This window comes from Patella vulgata, chromosome 4 (genome assembly GCF_932274485.2).
Source record: "Patella vulgata chromosome 4, xgPatVulg1.2, whole genome shotgun sequence".
Lineage (NCBI taxonomy): Eukaryota > Metazoa > Mollusca > Gastropoda > Patellidae > Patella > Patella vulgata.
The window spans coordinates 43,313,942-43,332,232 of record NC_065882.2 but is presented as its reverse complement, the minus strand read 5'-3'; the positions used below and the strand labels follow the sequence as shown (position 1 = coordinate 43,332,232).

The following is an 18,291-nucleotide window of genomic DNA, read 5'->3' as shown; positions in this document are numbered from 1 at the left end:
CACAACGAATTGCTGAATGTCTGAGAATTGGTGGAGCAATTACTCATTATTAAGGCAAAAATCAAAAACATCCATTTTCACTTTTGACAGTGTATCTCTTTGCAAGTGAAATGGGGCCGTCAGATATGCCGCCCATATGAACTGTTTATGTTCATGTGTAGGCAATTGGTCTGTTATTAACATACACTGGTTACCTATAATAAAAACAGCAGTGTGTACTCTGCAGTTTTGTATTAAAGAGTATATATAACAATGATTATTTAATTTATATCCATTATTTTATTCTCCTAAATTCATTATTAAATATAATTCATAAATAAAACAGTTATGTATTGCTGTTATGAATTTATACTGAGATACAAGTAATAATTTTATAAAATAAATTAAGATTTAAATCATCAGTTGGCTTGTATTTTACATCTTCACAATGTTAACGGTTCATAACATATGTCTGATAGTCTTCACTTTGTATCACAGAGTTTATCTGAAGTACAATCTGTTAACCACAAGAGAACATTTCCAGCACTTGTTACAGAGCAGACTATGGTAATAATATAATATGGTCAATGTTTGAGATGTTTTACATCAAAATAGAGAATTATTCCTTTATATATTCTGCATTTTCAATATAAAGAATTCACTGTATGCAAAATTTATTAAATATTACTTTTTGGTTAGAAATGATAAAGGAAAAAACACACCCCAAAACAACCATTATATAATAATTATATAAATCAACATAATGAGTATATTCATGTTTATATAAGAATTATAATGTAAATCCATATACAAGAAAAATCATGATTACAAAATACATAAAAGAACATTCATGTTAATATACAAATTACATAAATCAGCAAACAAGTATATTCATATTTAATAATTATGTAAATCAACATAACAAGTATAATCATGTTAAATACATAGAAGATAAGGACTCCAGCAATTAACAAAATAAATCACTGTAAAAAATTTATCACAGAGATATAAAATCACCTTGTATATAAATCCATTATAATTTCATAATACTATATTATTGTTCGTTTCATTTGTTCCTTTGAAGGGAAACATATGTGTTGTGTTGTTATTTCGCTTAAAGCTCCAGTTACTAGGAAAGTTTAAAAGAATGCTAAGTTATTTAAAGTTTCCCTTCTTTGTTAATTTCCTTGTTATAGTTATTTGTCAGGCACACAATTATCATACCCACCCACCCAGTTATATTATATTCATTTACGAGTAGATTACATGTGCTTGCCGAATTGAATATTAGGCCATATAAAAAAATATTCTGAATCTCAGATAATTCTGGGTCACCTGAAAGGTGCCGCATAACCCATTTTTATTTTAAAGTATAAAACATGAAAATAGATTATTTAATTGCCACATATAAATATTTACTTCAGTTACAGGAATCCAAAAATGAATCTAAAAATCTGCTGTAGCAATCGAGTATGCATCCCTGACAATCATAATTCATACTTGATAATTATACATTCTTATAAACACATAAAATGTGATGTTTATCAGAAGGCATTTAGCTGGGTGGTGATCCTTTGACAAAATAAAACAAGCGGTAGCCATGCAAGATTTTACAAGAGATGGACAGAGAACAAGCTAAAAAAAAAGCGATTTTTCGTACAATCGGGTAATATTCAAGAAGTTAGCGTCCGATAGGCGCTAATATCACAGCACTAATATCACAGCACCTATCGACAGAAACCCAGATCTTTGAGATATAAAAATATATTTTAAGTTTCATCACAAGCCAACAGTGAGGCTGATGTCCCCCTCCGAAATAAATAGATGACACATATCAATTAATTGCACGTTTATCTTTTTCGAAAGTATCAAACAATCAAACTGATTATCAACTATACACTAAGTTTCATCACTCTCTATCAGATAGAATCAAAGTCAAAGAAATTGCTTGGCTCTGCTTAGCTTTAGTGGGAAATGTTAATTGATTGAACTCAGTCAAGATATTCACCTAATGAACATCGACATCAAGTGCAGAGTTGTTATGTTCCAAAGTCTTGACCAATCAAATTGCTTATTGCTCCCTAGCCTAAGCAGAAAATTCTCATCAAACTTAGTCAAGGTGAGGATATAATTAATCTATACTCAGAGTTTCATAGCTCTTACTTAATTATAACCAAAGTTATCGAGCCAAAAAGCATCAACCAATCAAATTGTCAGTCTCTGCTTACCCTAAGCATCTTAGAACTCTATCAAGGCATTGACCTAATAAACACCTACACAAAGTTTGAATGTTCTAGCTCAATTAGGAGAGTTATTGTGTTCCAAAGTCTCGGCCAATCAAATTGCTTATCGCTCTGCTTACCCTGAGCAGAAAATGCTTATCTTCGAACTCTATCAAGGCATCAATTAGAAGGACAGTTATTGTGTCCCAAAAAGTGTGACAGACAGACAGACGAACCCATTTTAATAGTCCCCTGCTTTCTTTGAAAGGCGGGGGACAAAAATCGGATAAATTGTAACCTCTAGAGTGTCCACAAGCTCAAAACGTGATTTTTCATACAATCGGGGGTTATCATCCATAAAGTTACAGTCGACACATGCCAATATAGAAAGGAACAAAGTTCTTTGGGGAAAAAAACCCTATATTTCAAGTTTTGTCCAAATCAGATAAAAATTGTGACCTGTAGAGTGTCAGCAAACAAATTGTTGATGGATGGACAGACAGGGCAGAGAAAATATACATCCACATGAAAATGTGGCTTATAACAAAAATAAAAACCTCTCTCTCACATCAGATTTTTTTTAAAGATTGTCTGAGAACCAGAATAGGGTTTTTAGTATGGCCTTAATAGAAATACTAGTCAAAAATTCCATGTTTCATTGAAGCATATAGTTCACTGAGAATTTATTTCCTGCTCACCATGAATTTTTTGGAGATCCAAAATGATATTGTATAAGCAAGAATGATTATCTTGAAATCAATGATAGGGTATTGATTCACCTGAATTAAATTCAAATTCCTGGATTAGTGTAGACACCATCGTGGATTAATTTCTTCCAGACAGCACCATTTGGCCATTCATTACTGACTAATGATGATTCTTTCATTTGAGCACTGTATCCTGGGGCCTAGAAAAATATTGGCACAAATATACACAATGTACTGAATGTATATATACAGGATTCTACCAGGGAAACTCATTTCATTTAACATGTAGATTCCTAGTCACCAGATTGTCCTGAACAGCTCTAAAACCTCAGTTCATGGAACCAAATACAGTTCAGATCAGGAGCTTCATTTTGCAAGAGATGGACAGAGAACAAGCTAAAAAGAAAAACATGATTTTTCGTACACCAGGAGCCATAATCCAGGAAGTTAGGAACCAATATTGGAAGGAACTGAGATCTTTGGTATATAAACATATCTTTTAAGTTTCATCAAAATTGGATAAAAAATGTGACCTGTAGAGTGTTCACAAGCAAAATGTGGACGTATAGAAAGGGATCTTAAAAATGTTATTACTTTTAAGATCTTTGGATAAAATATGCATACAATTCCCTTAAAATCGGAGAATGGCGTGAGATTTTTTGATTCACAATGTTCTGTTATTGATAAAGTAATGATTAAAGTTTGAATTAAATAAGTTTATATGTAACTATATCATGTTAAATTACCTGAGGTAACTGGTAGCTGCCATTTTTAACCACAGTTGGATGCAAAAAGTTTTCATGAAGATGATCTACATACTCAACAACTCTTTAAAAAAATATAAGTATTATGAAGAAAAACTGACTAGGAAAGAAAACAGAATGCAGATAATTACAAGCACATCATAGTCTATTTCAGTAATTGTTACCTGATAAATACATCCAAGTGATACCCGCATGATTGGAGACGTATAATAATTCCCCTGGACAGAACCACATATCCCATACTATCCCAGTCTAAAATATACTTGGTATATCCAGATGTATGTAAAAATAAATTTCTACTGACCTTTTATCCAGACTACCAGATACAGCTATATAATCAAATATTGACAAATGTTGTATTAATTCACATAATCCTACACCTCCACCATGTGGACAGATAGGCACTAAAATAAATATGGACAATTGTTTTGAAGAAAAAAATAAAAATTTATTATGACAGTCACTTTCATATAATTGTGGTCAATAAACGAGAGCATCGCTAATGCTGCAATATACGTCCACATTCCTGCTTTGATTGATATGGTACTTTTTAAAATGAAGAGGGGTGAAGGGGCAGGGGATCATGCACCAACATCAATAGTTGCCGTTCTTTGGGTATGAGGAATAAGTATACCAAGTTCCAAGATAATCCAATCCATTCAGAATTGTGGCCTTTGGGGGGCTAAACACAAAAAGGTGATCCATTCGACAAACACAAATACTGGGTGTGGCTCTGCCCCTGGGGGTCAGGACATGTAGCAAAATCAAAAGTTGCCGTCCTTAGGCTACAAGGAATACAGATGCCAAATTCCAAGAAGATCCATTAAGAATCGTGGCCTGTAGGCAGTACACAGGCACACAAAGAAACAGGTATGCTAAGTTTCAAGACCATCGATTAAGAATTATGGTCTGTAGACGAACACTCGTCACATACAAAAATTGGGCGTGGCTCTGTCCCAGGGGTCAAGCATGCACCAAAAAATATTTGCGGTCATCCTTAGAGTATAAGGAATAAGTATGAAATTTTTTTTAAGACAATTGACTAAAATTGCGGCCTGTAGGCGACACACAGAAAATGGGTGTGGCTCTGCCCCTGGGGGTTGGGTGTGTACCAAAAACAATAGTGATGATCCTTAGGGTATAAGGAATAAGTATGCAAAGTTTTAGGTGGATCCGCTAAGAAATGCAACCTGTAGACCACAAACAAACAAATACAAAAAATGGGCATGACTATGCCCCTGGGGGTCGGACATGCACCAAAAAATAATAGAGGTCATCCTTAGGGTATAAGGAATAAGAAGAAAAGTTTTCAAGACGATCCATTAAGAATTGCGGCCTGTAGGCGATACATACACACAAATAAAAAATATGGGCATGGCTCTGCCCCTGGGGGTTGGGCATGCATCACAAACAATAGGGATGATTCTTAGGGTATAAGGCATAATTATGCAAAGTTTCAAGATGATTCATTATGAATACAAAAAATGTGTGTGGCACACACACAGACCGGGGCAACGGCATCATACATCCACATTATGAATGTGGACATATAAAAAATGTGCTGGACAGAAAGGCATGCTTCTCATATCTATACATGTATTTCATTTGCTTCAGCAGATTCTGAAAGCCCAACTATTATGTATCTACAGAAGCATAAACAGATGTGCAGTGTGTTATGCTACAAGCCAGGTTTTTGGTACAATGTAATGGAACAACAGTGATGACCTTGTGTCATGTTTATCCTAATTGCAACTTGATTTTTACAGAGTTCGGTATGATTTTTAAAAATGTCTGTGGATTGATTATAAATATTAAATAATGGTAACAAGCTAAATTACCTCCATATTTACTTGCCATAAGTATAACAGCAAGATTTTCATTAACACCACCTAATCTACAACTATCTATCTGACAGAACTGTAGAGCATTAGCCTGTAAAAACTGTTTAAACATAATTCTATTCTGGCATTGTTCACCTGTAGCTACTCCTATACCTAATGGATTCAATTCCTGAAACAAACAAAAACGTTTGAAAACACTCCAAAAATTTCATTCACTACAGACTGATTAGACATAATAGTACTGGTATGTTGAAGCCAGCGCTGAGTATTGTGACTGTAGTCACAAAATATAATAGTACTGAATAGTACTGGTGTCAGGATATGATTTGAATTGCGACACATATTCTAGTCATAAATTTAACAAGAAACAGCAACAAAAATATGAAAGTGAATTATATTGCTGACATGTGACAAGTGTTTTCTCTCAAATTTATAAATAATTCATAAAATAATTGAATCGTCAAGTATCAATCACAGGAGGGCTATTCATTTCTGTATAATCAACATGTGCTAAGGTTTATTTTGCTGTACAAGATGGTTAGTCAAATAATTTTAAGTAAAATGTTTTTGCTTTTCTATGTTGTTGATTTCCAATTTACGATTACCAAGTTGATGAGCAACCTATGATTAAAATCAAATAATTAGGCCAACCTTTGCTATTTGAGCATGTCCAAGTATATCATCAGGACTTGTTGGTTCCTCGATCCATGTTAGATTAAACTGGGCTAATTCTTTCATCCAATCAATAGCTTCCTGTACCTCCCATCTTTGATTTGCATCAACAAGCTAAAAAAAAAGTCTCATAATTAAGCTATACATTGACTGAAATTTTCAACATTTTCTTTTTTCATCATCTACTTTTGAATTATTATAGCAAGAATGGCCAACTCTTTATAAAACTCTTAACTAATGTATCTTTAACTTCTGGTGTTATAAACTTACTAGCATTTTATCCTGTCCAACTTCTTCTCTGATAATAGTAAGACGTCTTTTATCGTCTGCTAAATCAGCACCAACTTTAGCCTTAAATCTTTAAACATAGAAAATATACTTGTGCATAATGGAGATCTGAATTTCTAATTTCCAGTTTTATGTACAGATGTAAACCCAGTTTTAGGTACAGATGTCCATCAATCACTTATTTATTAAAGATAAAAAGTTATCAAAACATTAACTTTCAGGAATGTCACCACATTGATTTAGAAAGACCTAATGGCTCAGTTGAAGTCTTCTCTGTTCTTGCCTTTACACAAGAACATGGCGACTATTTAGTTCACATACGTCCGAAAATTTATAAAATCTAAATAATTCAGACAAAAAAGTGTTTGATGAATTCTAATGAATATTTTGTCTTTAAGAAGATTTCAAGTAGACAACATAAATGTGTATTTGATGTGCGCAGATTAGTCCGCTGTATCACTTGCACTGATTGCAATCTATATGGCACACATACTGCTCTTTGCATGTCAATTTCAAATCAGCACATCCAAATTTCCTTCTGGTCAAGCCAACCTACCCTGACAACGGACTCTTAAAGGAGCTAAATCGCTAATATTTGGGACCCAAATGGTTCACAACGCATATAATAATGTAATCTGATTGTATATAAACTGATTTACATTCAATTGTTTCCGTTTTGACTCTAATTTCAAATCAGTTATCTCCAGTGAAATACGGCATGAGTCTCAACCGAATCGCTATTTCTATTGTCTAGTTATTCCAGTCTATTGCGCATGCTCTCATGGCATCACCGTTTGAATGAGTTGTGGAATATGTTTAGCCTCAATCTTTCTGGTCACTTGTTACACATGACGCTGAAACGCACTATGGTACACAATTCGTGTACCAATGGTAAAATGTTTATTTCATCTTAAATATTGGATATCAGAAGCCTACCTTTTCCCGGTAAGATCACAACATCAATGTTGATTTGAATTGACAAATAATTTGTGTTTTCAATGTGTAAGACTTTGGATGATATTGAGTTAGAGACCTAGCTACTTTAAATATTATATATACCGGTAGCCGCGGTAGGCCAACAGCTGTTTGATGTAGTTGCAAGGTCACACTCAACCCATCATATCTGATTTTGCACAACTGACCGGTTACAGTAATGTACTTTACTAGCAAATGATCAAGTGAGTATATCCCATATCACATTTCATGTACCTTGAAATAATCATTTTTATTGTCAATGAAATTTACCTGGTAAAACCTTCAGCTAATGCTTCTTTACATAACTACAAATAAAGATTACACACAGACATAATATAGAATTAGTTTGTTCTATATTACATAACTACAAATAGAGATTATACAAACAAAATATAGAATTAGTTTGTCCTATACTTTATTATATAAAGACAAAATATAGAATTAATCAGATTGTATTTCGGTAATAATTTGATAACTTACCCTATGTAATTTAACATCATCATAACCTAGCCAACCTACAGATGTAGTATATGCTGGATAGCCTGTCGATTTTAGATTATTTTCTACAAATATTAAATATATATAATACATGAAACTATATAGCAGGACGACATCATGACAAGTTGCATCCTATAAATCATTTTTGTAATTAGTGCACATTTTTGTTTTTGTTTTCTATTTACCTGTAGAAATGCATATATTAAAAAAATCTGTCCTTCACGAAAGCAATGTCAAATGAAATAAAATTGGGCTTTCTGGATCAACTTGGCTAATGACAACAGTAATAATTTCAGACTTAGTGGTTGACACTCTGTAACAATTAACAAGCCAACGGTGAGGTTGGTTTCCCTCACCTACATCCCAAAATAAATAGACGACGCTCATTAAATTACTTACACATTTATCCTTTTACAAAGAATCGAGTAATCAAATCGGTTATTACTTTCCTTAGTCTAAGCTAGTCAAGGTATTATACACAAAGTTTCATCACTCTCACTCAAATTGTTTATCCCTACTCAACCTTAGTCAAGGCATTAACCTAATAAACACCTATACAAATTTTGAATATTCTAGCTCAATTAGAAGCAGATTAATTGCCATACAAAATGGGATGGAGAGGCGAGCAGGAGGATGAACCCATTCTTAATATTTTTAATAAATAAATAATGTTTCAATTTTTCTCAAAGTTTTTACTTTACTTTCATCATACCTCTTTCAGATTTACCAGCCTGCATTTTCTTCAAAATAGCTTTATTGAAAAAAAAAAAAAGAAAAAAGATACATGTACTATTGAAAAAATAATACATTCTACAGTAGATATCGCTTGTGTGATAAATTTCATAATCTCCTTAGGAGATATCGCTTTACATTTGATTGGTCAATCAATTGGTCAAAAAACTACTTTTTTTTATTTACAAAGAATATTCTTTTTTATTAAAAGTAACCTCTCTTTTTTTTTTATTAAAAATGAACTATTTTTATTTAATTGACCTTGATGGAAACACTGGGTCAATATAAAGGACTTTGCAATGGTTGAATTGCTGTCAAAAAATGATGTATCACTATGCGTGAAGGATCTCAGACCAGACAGTCCATAAACGCCTACGTAAAACCGGATTATGAGCCAGATGTCCCATTAGAGCTGTTTAGAAATATGCTGACACAGTCAAATCTGACTTCAATGGCTTCAGACACACAAAGTGTGGCCACAGCAATGCAGGAGAACAGTTTGGTTCAGTGACAAGTTGCGGTTTCTGTTACAACGGGGCGATGATAGAGCGAGGGTATACAAACGGCGAAATGAGTTTCTTTTTTTGAAGAGTATATATCAGTGATGGAATTTCGCCTTTATATTCCAGACATTTTCCAAAAGTTCTAAATTGTCCGACCAGGAATATGCCCAATCGGACATCAAGACATTAATATATGTATTGTGTGTATAACTTATACCACTCAACCTGATAATAGGCTGGATTGATTAGGTAATTAAGTGTCATACCGTCTATACGCCTACCATGATTAACTACTTAATCTGCCTTGATTGGCTGACTTAATCCTTCGTCGGACAATTCATCAATCCAATCCTGAACAGAAGTCATTGCTTCTCCTTTGTCGGACTATATATCAATCCAACCTACGTGATTAACCCGCGATTTCACCATTATCGGACGTTTCAATCTATTTGATGTTGACTGACAACACTTAGGAATTAGTCATATATGTCACATATCCTAATAGTTAGTATATAACAGCCCAAATCAATATATATTGTATCCGATAACTTGTCTTTGATATTTTGTCGGTGGAGGCCGCAGTTAATAAAAGCTATTTTACACATAGTACAATAACTGAAATGAAAGTAGAAATCTCGTGAGACACATGAAATTAAGAGATGTAATGTGCCGAATCTCATGCCTCGCGCTTAGAATATTTCGATTGGAATTATGTCTTAGACGATAGCGCGTGCTAGAGTCAAATGCGATTATTTAGCAGTTGGTGTCTCTCGCTCGTTGTGGTAGAGTAACGTTTACTGCCAAATAAATTTTGGGGTGTCATTTTTTTACCTTAAGTATTTAAGTCGAAATAGAGTATAAGACGAATGCCGGACTTCTGCTGAAAAATGTATCTACTTATGACCTAAAAAATACGGTAATTTGGAGGAATTTGAAACAGGTATGAATCGGCAGTAGTCGGCACGCTTTCATTCTATGGTATTACGATGTCACGTAATTTTGTAGGAATATTATTGACATAAATTTGAATACCGTACGGGAATTAAACAAGAAAAATAACCAGGTGTGCCTATTTTTTTTTATTACATATGAATTTGCAGGTAGCATACATAAATTATTTTTCACAGAGAAATACTAGCATAAATAGATTATAATCAATTCATATAAACATACATGTACATATACTACACCAGATGTTTTTTTATGGTTTTATATTGATTGGTGGTTATACTCACCTAAAGCTTCATCTTTACTTAAAACATTGGACCTGATAAATCAATAATAACATTATATAATAATGAGATATTGAATATCTTAAAGGTTTTTTTTTTATATTTGGTTATACAGTATGCAAGTAGTTTCAAGATTGTACAAATTGTATCTTATATTCAATCAAAAACTATATCAGAAAAACTTTAATAATTAGTCACTTCAAACATACACTATGCAAGAATCTCCCTATTGCAGGTCTTTCTTTAGGTCTGAAATGTTATATAAACTATTAATTAGACATTTATTAACAAAACAAGACCATAATCAACTCTGGATGGCATCAGACACTTGAGATTGTAACTAGATTAAAACAGTTCGCCATTTAAAAATTTAATTTAAAAATGGGAAAGCGAGGCTAAGTCCCGATTATACCAGTGCCCTGGTTACCACTGTGCACACATCTTGTCAAAACTACAAACAATGATAACTTGGCTGAGAATGAAGTAATTTGAATGAAATTTTCAATATTTTCTTTTTTTATCATCTATTTTTGAATAATTATAGCAAGAATGACCAACTCTTTATTAAACACTTAACTAATGTATCTTTAAAAAAATAAATCAACATCATACACTATACTAGCTATGTAAACACCTTGGTGTGTGAAAACACACTAAGAAATTTGTTGAATAGATGACTAATTCTGTAATGTGCCGTTTATTGATCTATTTAGAGTTACAGGTAGATCACCTGATAACGTCTAATAGGGTTATTTTAATTGCTAAATACCATTTGCAAATGGGTTGTGTATTCTTGAAACTTTCCAGGTTGTTATTTCAAATAAAATGACTTTATGGGAAACAGCCACCTAAAAAATCAATAGTTGCTGTGGGAGATATAACCTGGAGGTGTGTAAAATTAGATAAAGAATATTTTCCTTTCAGTAGAATTTCAGGTATCTGGGTATTATTCCCCCCCCCCCACCCCACCAATGGAAAAGGTACTATCATCTTTCTTTAAATGTACAGAATCAATACTTACATATATCTGAAGTCAATTGTAGAAACTAATTTTTCAGGTTCCTGATATAAACACAGAATATAAAAGTCATAATAGATTAATATCATACAATAATTATCAAAACATGGGACTAAGCATGAACCCCTTTGTTCTACACTTACAAAATTATTCAGTTGTGCAAAAAAGAATCAAGTTCTGGATAAAATGTTAGTGCTAAAACTTTCAAACTAATCCCCAATTGATCTTATCACTGGAAGTCATGACTATAGAGAAGTATCTGTATTTAGGATGTGGAGTGGAACCAGGTTTTGATGACATCACTTGTCTCTTCCTAACTAGCTACACACACATTCAAATTAGGACACACTGTAAAAGATGAAATTCTTATGTATGGCAGTAAGTCATGTAACTATACTCATATATTATTTTTCATTATTATCATACATTGTAGTGTAAATAGGGATAGGGGTTTTACATAGGCATTTTGCTTGTTCCCTGACATCCCATTCATTTATAGTGAATAGGATCTTGTACAACAATAAGGACCAGTTTGAATACCTTCCTTTACAATAACTAAAAGATTTTGTCAACTGAACTTTGCATTTGGACTACTTGTGTAACAACTGACCGTGCTTGACTTTTATTAAATACATGTTCAATACAAAAATATCTTAAACTGGAATTATAATATTTTCTAACTTATTATTATTCTAATTCTCAAAACTATAAATTACATACCATATCTACTAGAAGTTTCCATAATGGCTAGAAACAAAAATAAATATATACATATATTTACTAAACAAAGATAAGAGTTTACAACATAAAAATTCATTTTTTCACAATGACATTTCAATGCAGGGGTACAATCCTGCACTACAATCTCGGCTCCCAAAAATAAGTCTACCCTTCGTTTATCTCTAGGAAAGCTTGCCGGCAGCAATTAACCAGTCTTAAATCGGTTCCTAAGCTCCACCGCCCTGTGGGTCCTGAATGGTTGGATTTGTTTGAATGAAATGCTGCCAATTTCTCGACAATTAGGTATCGGTTCGTTGCATGTGTTACATATAAATGATCATTGGAACATTTTCCACATCTTGACATCATAAGTTCATTCGAAAACAGCTGATTTGATGATTTACCGGGAACTATTTTTAGCATACAATATGAGTGATTCGGCTAAATACATGAAATTTCTGAATCTTGGATCCTTATGAAGCGACCGACAGAAGGATATATCATGTGACATTCAAAATGGCTGTTGTATGGCCGGCGAATTTTCCCAGAGATAAACAAAGGGTAAACTTATCTCTGGGAGCCGAGATTGCCTGCACTATTGACCATGTGCACTTCCTTTTTTGACAATCCTTCAATTTATAGCAATCTAACTCAAATTAATAGTAAACTGTCACAAGTAGACAAAGCTGTGTTTAAAGAAAAAAGTCTCTAATTACAAATTTTTTAATTCGTTTTCATTTGTTTATATTCTAATATTTTACTACTACTAGTGTCACAGTTTGACCAGGTGTTCACTTTCATTCGGTTCCTTGGCTTGTGCATGGGATTTGTGTTAAAAAAAATATGAATTACACAATTATCTTTTGGTCACCCTGTTTTCGTACGGAAACTATTTCATTATGTTCTTACTTGTGTAAATGGCCAATAAAAAAGGTGCTGTAAACATGCCAAGACATCATTTGTTGATGGTACTTAAGGTAAAACAGATAATTTGTCTTTTATAATTAGTTAGCAAGTAAGTTACAAATTTGAGAAAATCATGAATTAGTTGAGTCATCTAGATTCAGTCAAATAGCCCATTCAGATGCTTAAGTTAAACTTGTTTAAAAACCACGGAGATCGTTAAACCAGTTTAAAAACCTCAGCTTGCCACCTGTCTTCAAGAAGGCTTTTTATTTAAAACTGGTTCATCTGGGGCGTCTGAACGGGTTGGCTTAAAAACCCCGGCTCCAGCATCATGCAATGCGAGTGTTATCAAAAACTTCCAAGAACCAAATAAAGAATATGAAGCTACCCATGCATAGTGAACGCTAACCTCCTCCCGAAGAGGTCAGAATAGTTAAACTGGTTTGGCTTATGGTATGTTTGAACACAACACGACCCTGTCTTTTGAACTGGTTTAAAAATAAGAGTCTGAACGTTATAATAGTACTGGTAATTCAGTTCTACATATCATTTCAATTTTGATTAAAGTGTGTGTGATAATCGCAGACTATACTTTAGATACATAGTTATCCAATGAAATTGTTAGTTTATCACACACTATCATACTTTCAAATTTTAAATAGTAAATTATCACAGTTTCTATAATCAGACAAGCAAACAGTTGTTGGACAGATTGATATGTGTCATTTGTAAGTGTATGTAATTAATTAAGGTAGTGAAGTATTAATAGTAAACTGTCACAAGTAGACAAAGCTGTGTTTAAAGAAAAAAGTCTCTAATTACAAATTGTCTTTTAGAACATGACTGGTTAAGAGCAGAAGTTCTGAGCATGACTTGACAAGAGGATAATTGGGTTTACACTCCTTGCTTATAAGTTAAAACAATTTTACCTTGCCTTCAATTTTAGCCCATAAATCCCACAAAGCATTTATTATGGCTGCTACTGCTAAATGCATTACTCCTTTCTCTGGACCCAACTAAATATTATTAATAACAACATAAAATATTAATGACACATGTCTTACACTATCTATGAACAAACATTGCTAATGTTTGAACATTTTAAAGATCTGAAACTGAAAGGCTGATTCATATTTATAACTAAGGAGCTTTTTAAAAGCTATGAAAAATATTCATTGGTTAAAAACAAGACATTTGTACAAACTCCTTGTACATATTCAGCTATACATTGTTAATATTATGCGACTGTAGCCACTATTAAGATTAAAGGACTGAAAAATTAAAAAGATCAAATTCTCACTCACCCATCTCATTTGATCTTCACTAGTCAATGATCTCCAAAACGTACCAAAATCATTATATATATAATCTAATTCTTTATTGACTACCATTTGACTCAAAACACGAATAGCATGACACACTGAAAGTTAAACAAAATACAAGACATTAAAGCTCCAACATACCAGAATAAAAAAGTTAGATAAGGTGACTAGTAGACATCCAACACACATTTGAAAAGTATAGCAAAAGATTTGATACTAAAAGATGTATTATGTAAGATTTAGATAAATGAATATATTGAAAATTTCATTCAAATTACTTCTGAGGTTTTGACAAAATGTGACATTGATTGTTTATTATCATAACAACAGTACTTAAGACTAAGCCTCGCTTCACCATTTTCAAATCAAATCATTGAATGGCAACCATGTTTTAATCCGTTTAAATCTCTGCCATCAAATCGCCTAGAGAGTTGATTATAGGCTTGTCATGTGAATAAATGTCCAAAAAATAGTTTATATAACTTTTGAAGCCAAAATATAGGTCTGCAATAGGCAAATTTAGCTCTTACATAATGCATCTTATGTATTTAAAATAAAATTTTTAGCTGCCTTCCAGCCTTGCTCGCATTAATTTCTTGTCCACAAACAAAATGTGAATGGACGGATAGGAGCAATGGCATAACACGTCTACATGAAAATGTGGGCGTATCAAAATTTATTTGTTGCAAAAAATTCTTGCTTGCATTAACGTCTTGATAAAATTAATTTCTTTGTCTCATTTATTTCTTAATCCCAATAATTTCTTGCTCATTGTTTCTTGTTTTACAGTATATATAAAATCCAAGTAATAAAATTTAACCAATCTGAATACATTGTCAGTCATCTTGAACAGCAATTGTTTGCATGTCCAGAGTAAGACACTACAGACCAAATCATTTTTAATTTATCCCAGAGTTAAGACCACAAGAACAGCATAGCTTATATTATTATGATCATGAATCATGGCTTACCTATTTCATTGCCTTTACCAACAGTAAATGTTAAGCCATGTCCTTCAAGATCAGAATCTGTCTTTAAAATTATATATGGTGCAGAGTAATCTGGTGCCAAGTTCTGAAATACATATATACCTATTTTTGTACAAATTCTAAGGGATAAAAGCTTTTAGCCCAATTAATCCCACTGATATGACATTTGTGAATATATAGATACAACAGGCTGAGAGATGACTCCGAACATATTTTTTGTCCCTATAGATACCAATTTACAATTTATCATATAATCCTAGCTGACATTTGAGCACAATCACAAAATAATCAAATTAGGGAAACTATCTAGACAGAATGGACACAAATGCAGAGGTAAATCACTTCAACAACAAATGAAAATATGTGAGTTAGACAGTTCTAATCATGATTGATTAATGGCAGCCCAGTAAGGGACAACTCCCCCCCCCCCCCCCGTGTAAGTACAAACAAAACTTTGTTTTAATAGACATGTATTAATACATATCTGGTTTCAGTTAGTCACATTTTATTAAGGATCTGAATGAATTTTAAGCAGACAATTACTTTTAGACAGAAGTAGGAACTTGGACCGAAACTCAACTTGAAATATTTATCGCGATTTGAAACTTATCTCAGACTCTGCAGTCGTGACAACTCGTTACGGTGATGGGACGTAACTCTAACTTGCCTTATGCGCCATAAATTGCTGACTCATTTGATCAACTGGCAACATGAACGGGCCTTGGGCTTTGTAAAGACTGATACTCGACTCAACTGTATGGTCTAGTTACAACAAGGGCAAAAGTAGCTTTATTTAACATCTGCTTCCAGTTTCCATTACAAACAATGAACAAGTAAGCATTAGCATGGCTTGGGCTGGGCAAAGTTTAGCAGTCTGCCCCCCGTGACACCACTTGGGTTTGAGCTTTTTTGGTCTACTGCATTTAAGATAAGATAAGATATTCATTGCATCATGTTGTACATTAAGGACAGCATGTACACACTCCATTTAGACAGAATCATATAATGTGTACAAGAGACCTTGGTGTGGTCATATTCAAAATAGGCACGTTTCCATGCCGCCCCCACCCCACCCCACGGTCCTGCACTGTAGGATAATATGCTTTATAATTGTAATTGGGTGTGAGGGATCTGAATAAATGACAATAATTAATCATTGTTATGAAGGAAAATATAATGTTTTCTTTTTTTGGTTTTGGTCAGTCAATGCTGTTGTGATTCAGAAGGTTCTTGCATCAACAGAGATGGCGCATATTCTGGTCATTGTCTGTCACACTCACACAATTGCAATTTGTATGTCAGTATGGTAGATGGATAGATTTTTTTGGCACAAACATATATACAACATAAGAAATAAAATCATATAATTATTTTCAGAACTAATTTTGGGGCAACTTTAATATTAGGGCCCCTCTAGCTGTACTGAGATGTACTGATGTGCTTGTTTTTAGCTATGATTGGGTGTCTTTAGTTTCACCTGGCAAACTTAATTTCATTATTAATGCAAGTAACATCTAGAAAAGAAGTTAATTTTATACTACTAGATCAAAACTTATTAAACATACGCATCCCAATCTAATGAAACAAATTTGGTTTATCTGCAAATATTGTCAATAAATTAAATCAGGTGTTGTTTTTATCAAAATTGATACGGGCATTCATAATTTTGGTGTATTATTCCAGCGGAACTCATATCAGGTGAGTAGTTTGTTTGGCTGTTGTACACGATGTCCCGCCTTTAAGTCAAATTCAAAATGCCGGAGAGCCAGGCTTTCATCGCTTTGATTTAAAAAGACATGTTTTGTACCTGTGTCTGGTAGGATTATATGCTTAATTAATTTTGTAGTTGAATGTGGCAGAAATGTTATAAATAACTATAATCAGATATTTCGCTGTTTTCATGAAAATTTTTGTTAATTTTGCTTATTGAATCCCGATGTGTTTCACGTCAGAATTTGCCAAGTAAAACTATATAGCAACATCTCTTTATCTCGAAAAAAGGAGGGTTGAGAGATGAGGTTTCTTAACTACTCTAGCTGCGGTCCCCTTTCTAGCCTGGTCGATAGATGCGGCACTATTTATATAATACACATTACAGTTGCTTGTATTATTTTACTTCCCTTATTATCATTACATACAAGATATGTAAGCATTCATAGGCACGTGTGTTGTATTATAGTGTACAGTCCATATCACAGCTGATTAAAATAACGAGAGATAATTCATGACCTCTCGTTCTGTTGCCCCGCCCACCTTTATTCTTTGTTTTATTCTTTGTCCTCGTCTTGCAATGCAATCAGGATAAATGTAAATATATCTCCATAATATATGCTATATCGCAATATACTCACCATTGCATCCGACCCATCCTTTTCTAAAGAAGTAGGGAAGCGAATATCTTTGACTTGACACGATATGATTCGTGTGGGTGCCATAGTCGTTGATTTGAAATTGTCTCCCTTGACGCACTAAAGCGTAGATAACTCATCCTGTGCTTCGTGGACAATACGTCAAAAAACCGCAAAGCAGACGCACCAGAATGTACCGCAAGTAGATACACACGCATAGTACTATGAAAAGACAACAAATAAATAAATAAATAAACAAGCAGGATTTTCCTATAAATCAATACTCTTGGCGAAATGCACTTATTCCAAAGTCAGATGTGTTCATTTTGTATATATAATATATAGAGAATATCCTACGAGTCTTTTTTTTTTATATCAAAAAATATCAACACAAGTCGATAAAGTAAAAAAACGAGGCTCTGCCGAGTTTTATTTTTTACTTTATCGACGAGTGTTATAACAATAGTTCCTTTTTAATAAGAAATAAGTTACATCTCATAAAAAATGAACTGTTCTTTGAAAAAAAAAAAAGTTCCTTTTTGATTGACCAATCAAATTCATGTAAAGTCCTAAGG

The 18,291-nt window shown here is 33.2% G+C and overlaps 1 protein-coding gene across 2 annotated transcripts; it reads right to left on the bottom strand.

The window, feature by feature from the left end:
- Positions 1-256: 256 nt before the first annotated feature.
- Positions 257-17,852, bottom strand: LOC126818516 (mitochondrial enolase superfamily member 1). 2 transcript variants are annotated; one of them, XM_050545980.1, is made up of 16 exons: positions 17,720-17,852; positions 15,351-15,453; positions 14,362-14,477; positions 13,987-14,073; positions 12,152-12,178; positions 11,435-11,475; positions 10,417-10,448; positions 8,659-8,697; positions 7,929-8,011; positions 7,719-7,753; positions 6,456-6,543; positions 6,165-6,299; positions 5,511-5,682; positions 3,977-4,076; positions 3,655-3,736; positions 257-3,108 (listed from the first exon to the last, which is right to left on the bottom strand). In XM_050545980.1, exons 1-16 carry the CDS (start codon positions 17,801-17,803, stop codon positions 2,992-2,994), a joined length of 1,341 nt encoding a protein of 446 aa, XP_050401937.1. In that variant the 5' UTR covers positions 17,804-17,852; the 3' UTR covers positions 257-2,991. The 2 variants fall into 2 exon arrangements, with proteins under 2 accessions (XP_050401937.1, XP_050401938.1); XM_050545981.2 differs by lacking the exons at positions 257-3,108; positions 3,655-3,736; positions 3,977-4,076; ... (1 more) ...; positions 6,165-6,299; positions 7,719-7,753 and having other exon boundaries at positions 17,720-17,828.
- Between the last annotated feature and the right edge of the window lie 439 nt (positions 17,853-18,291).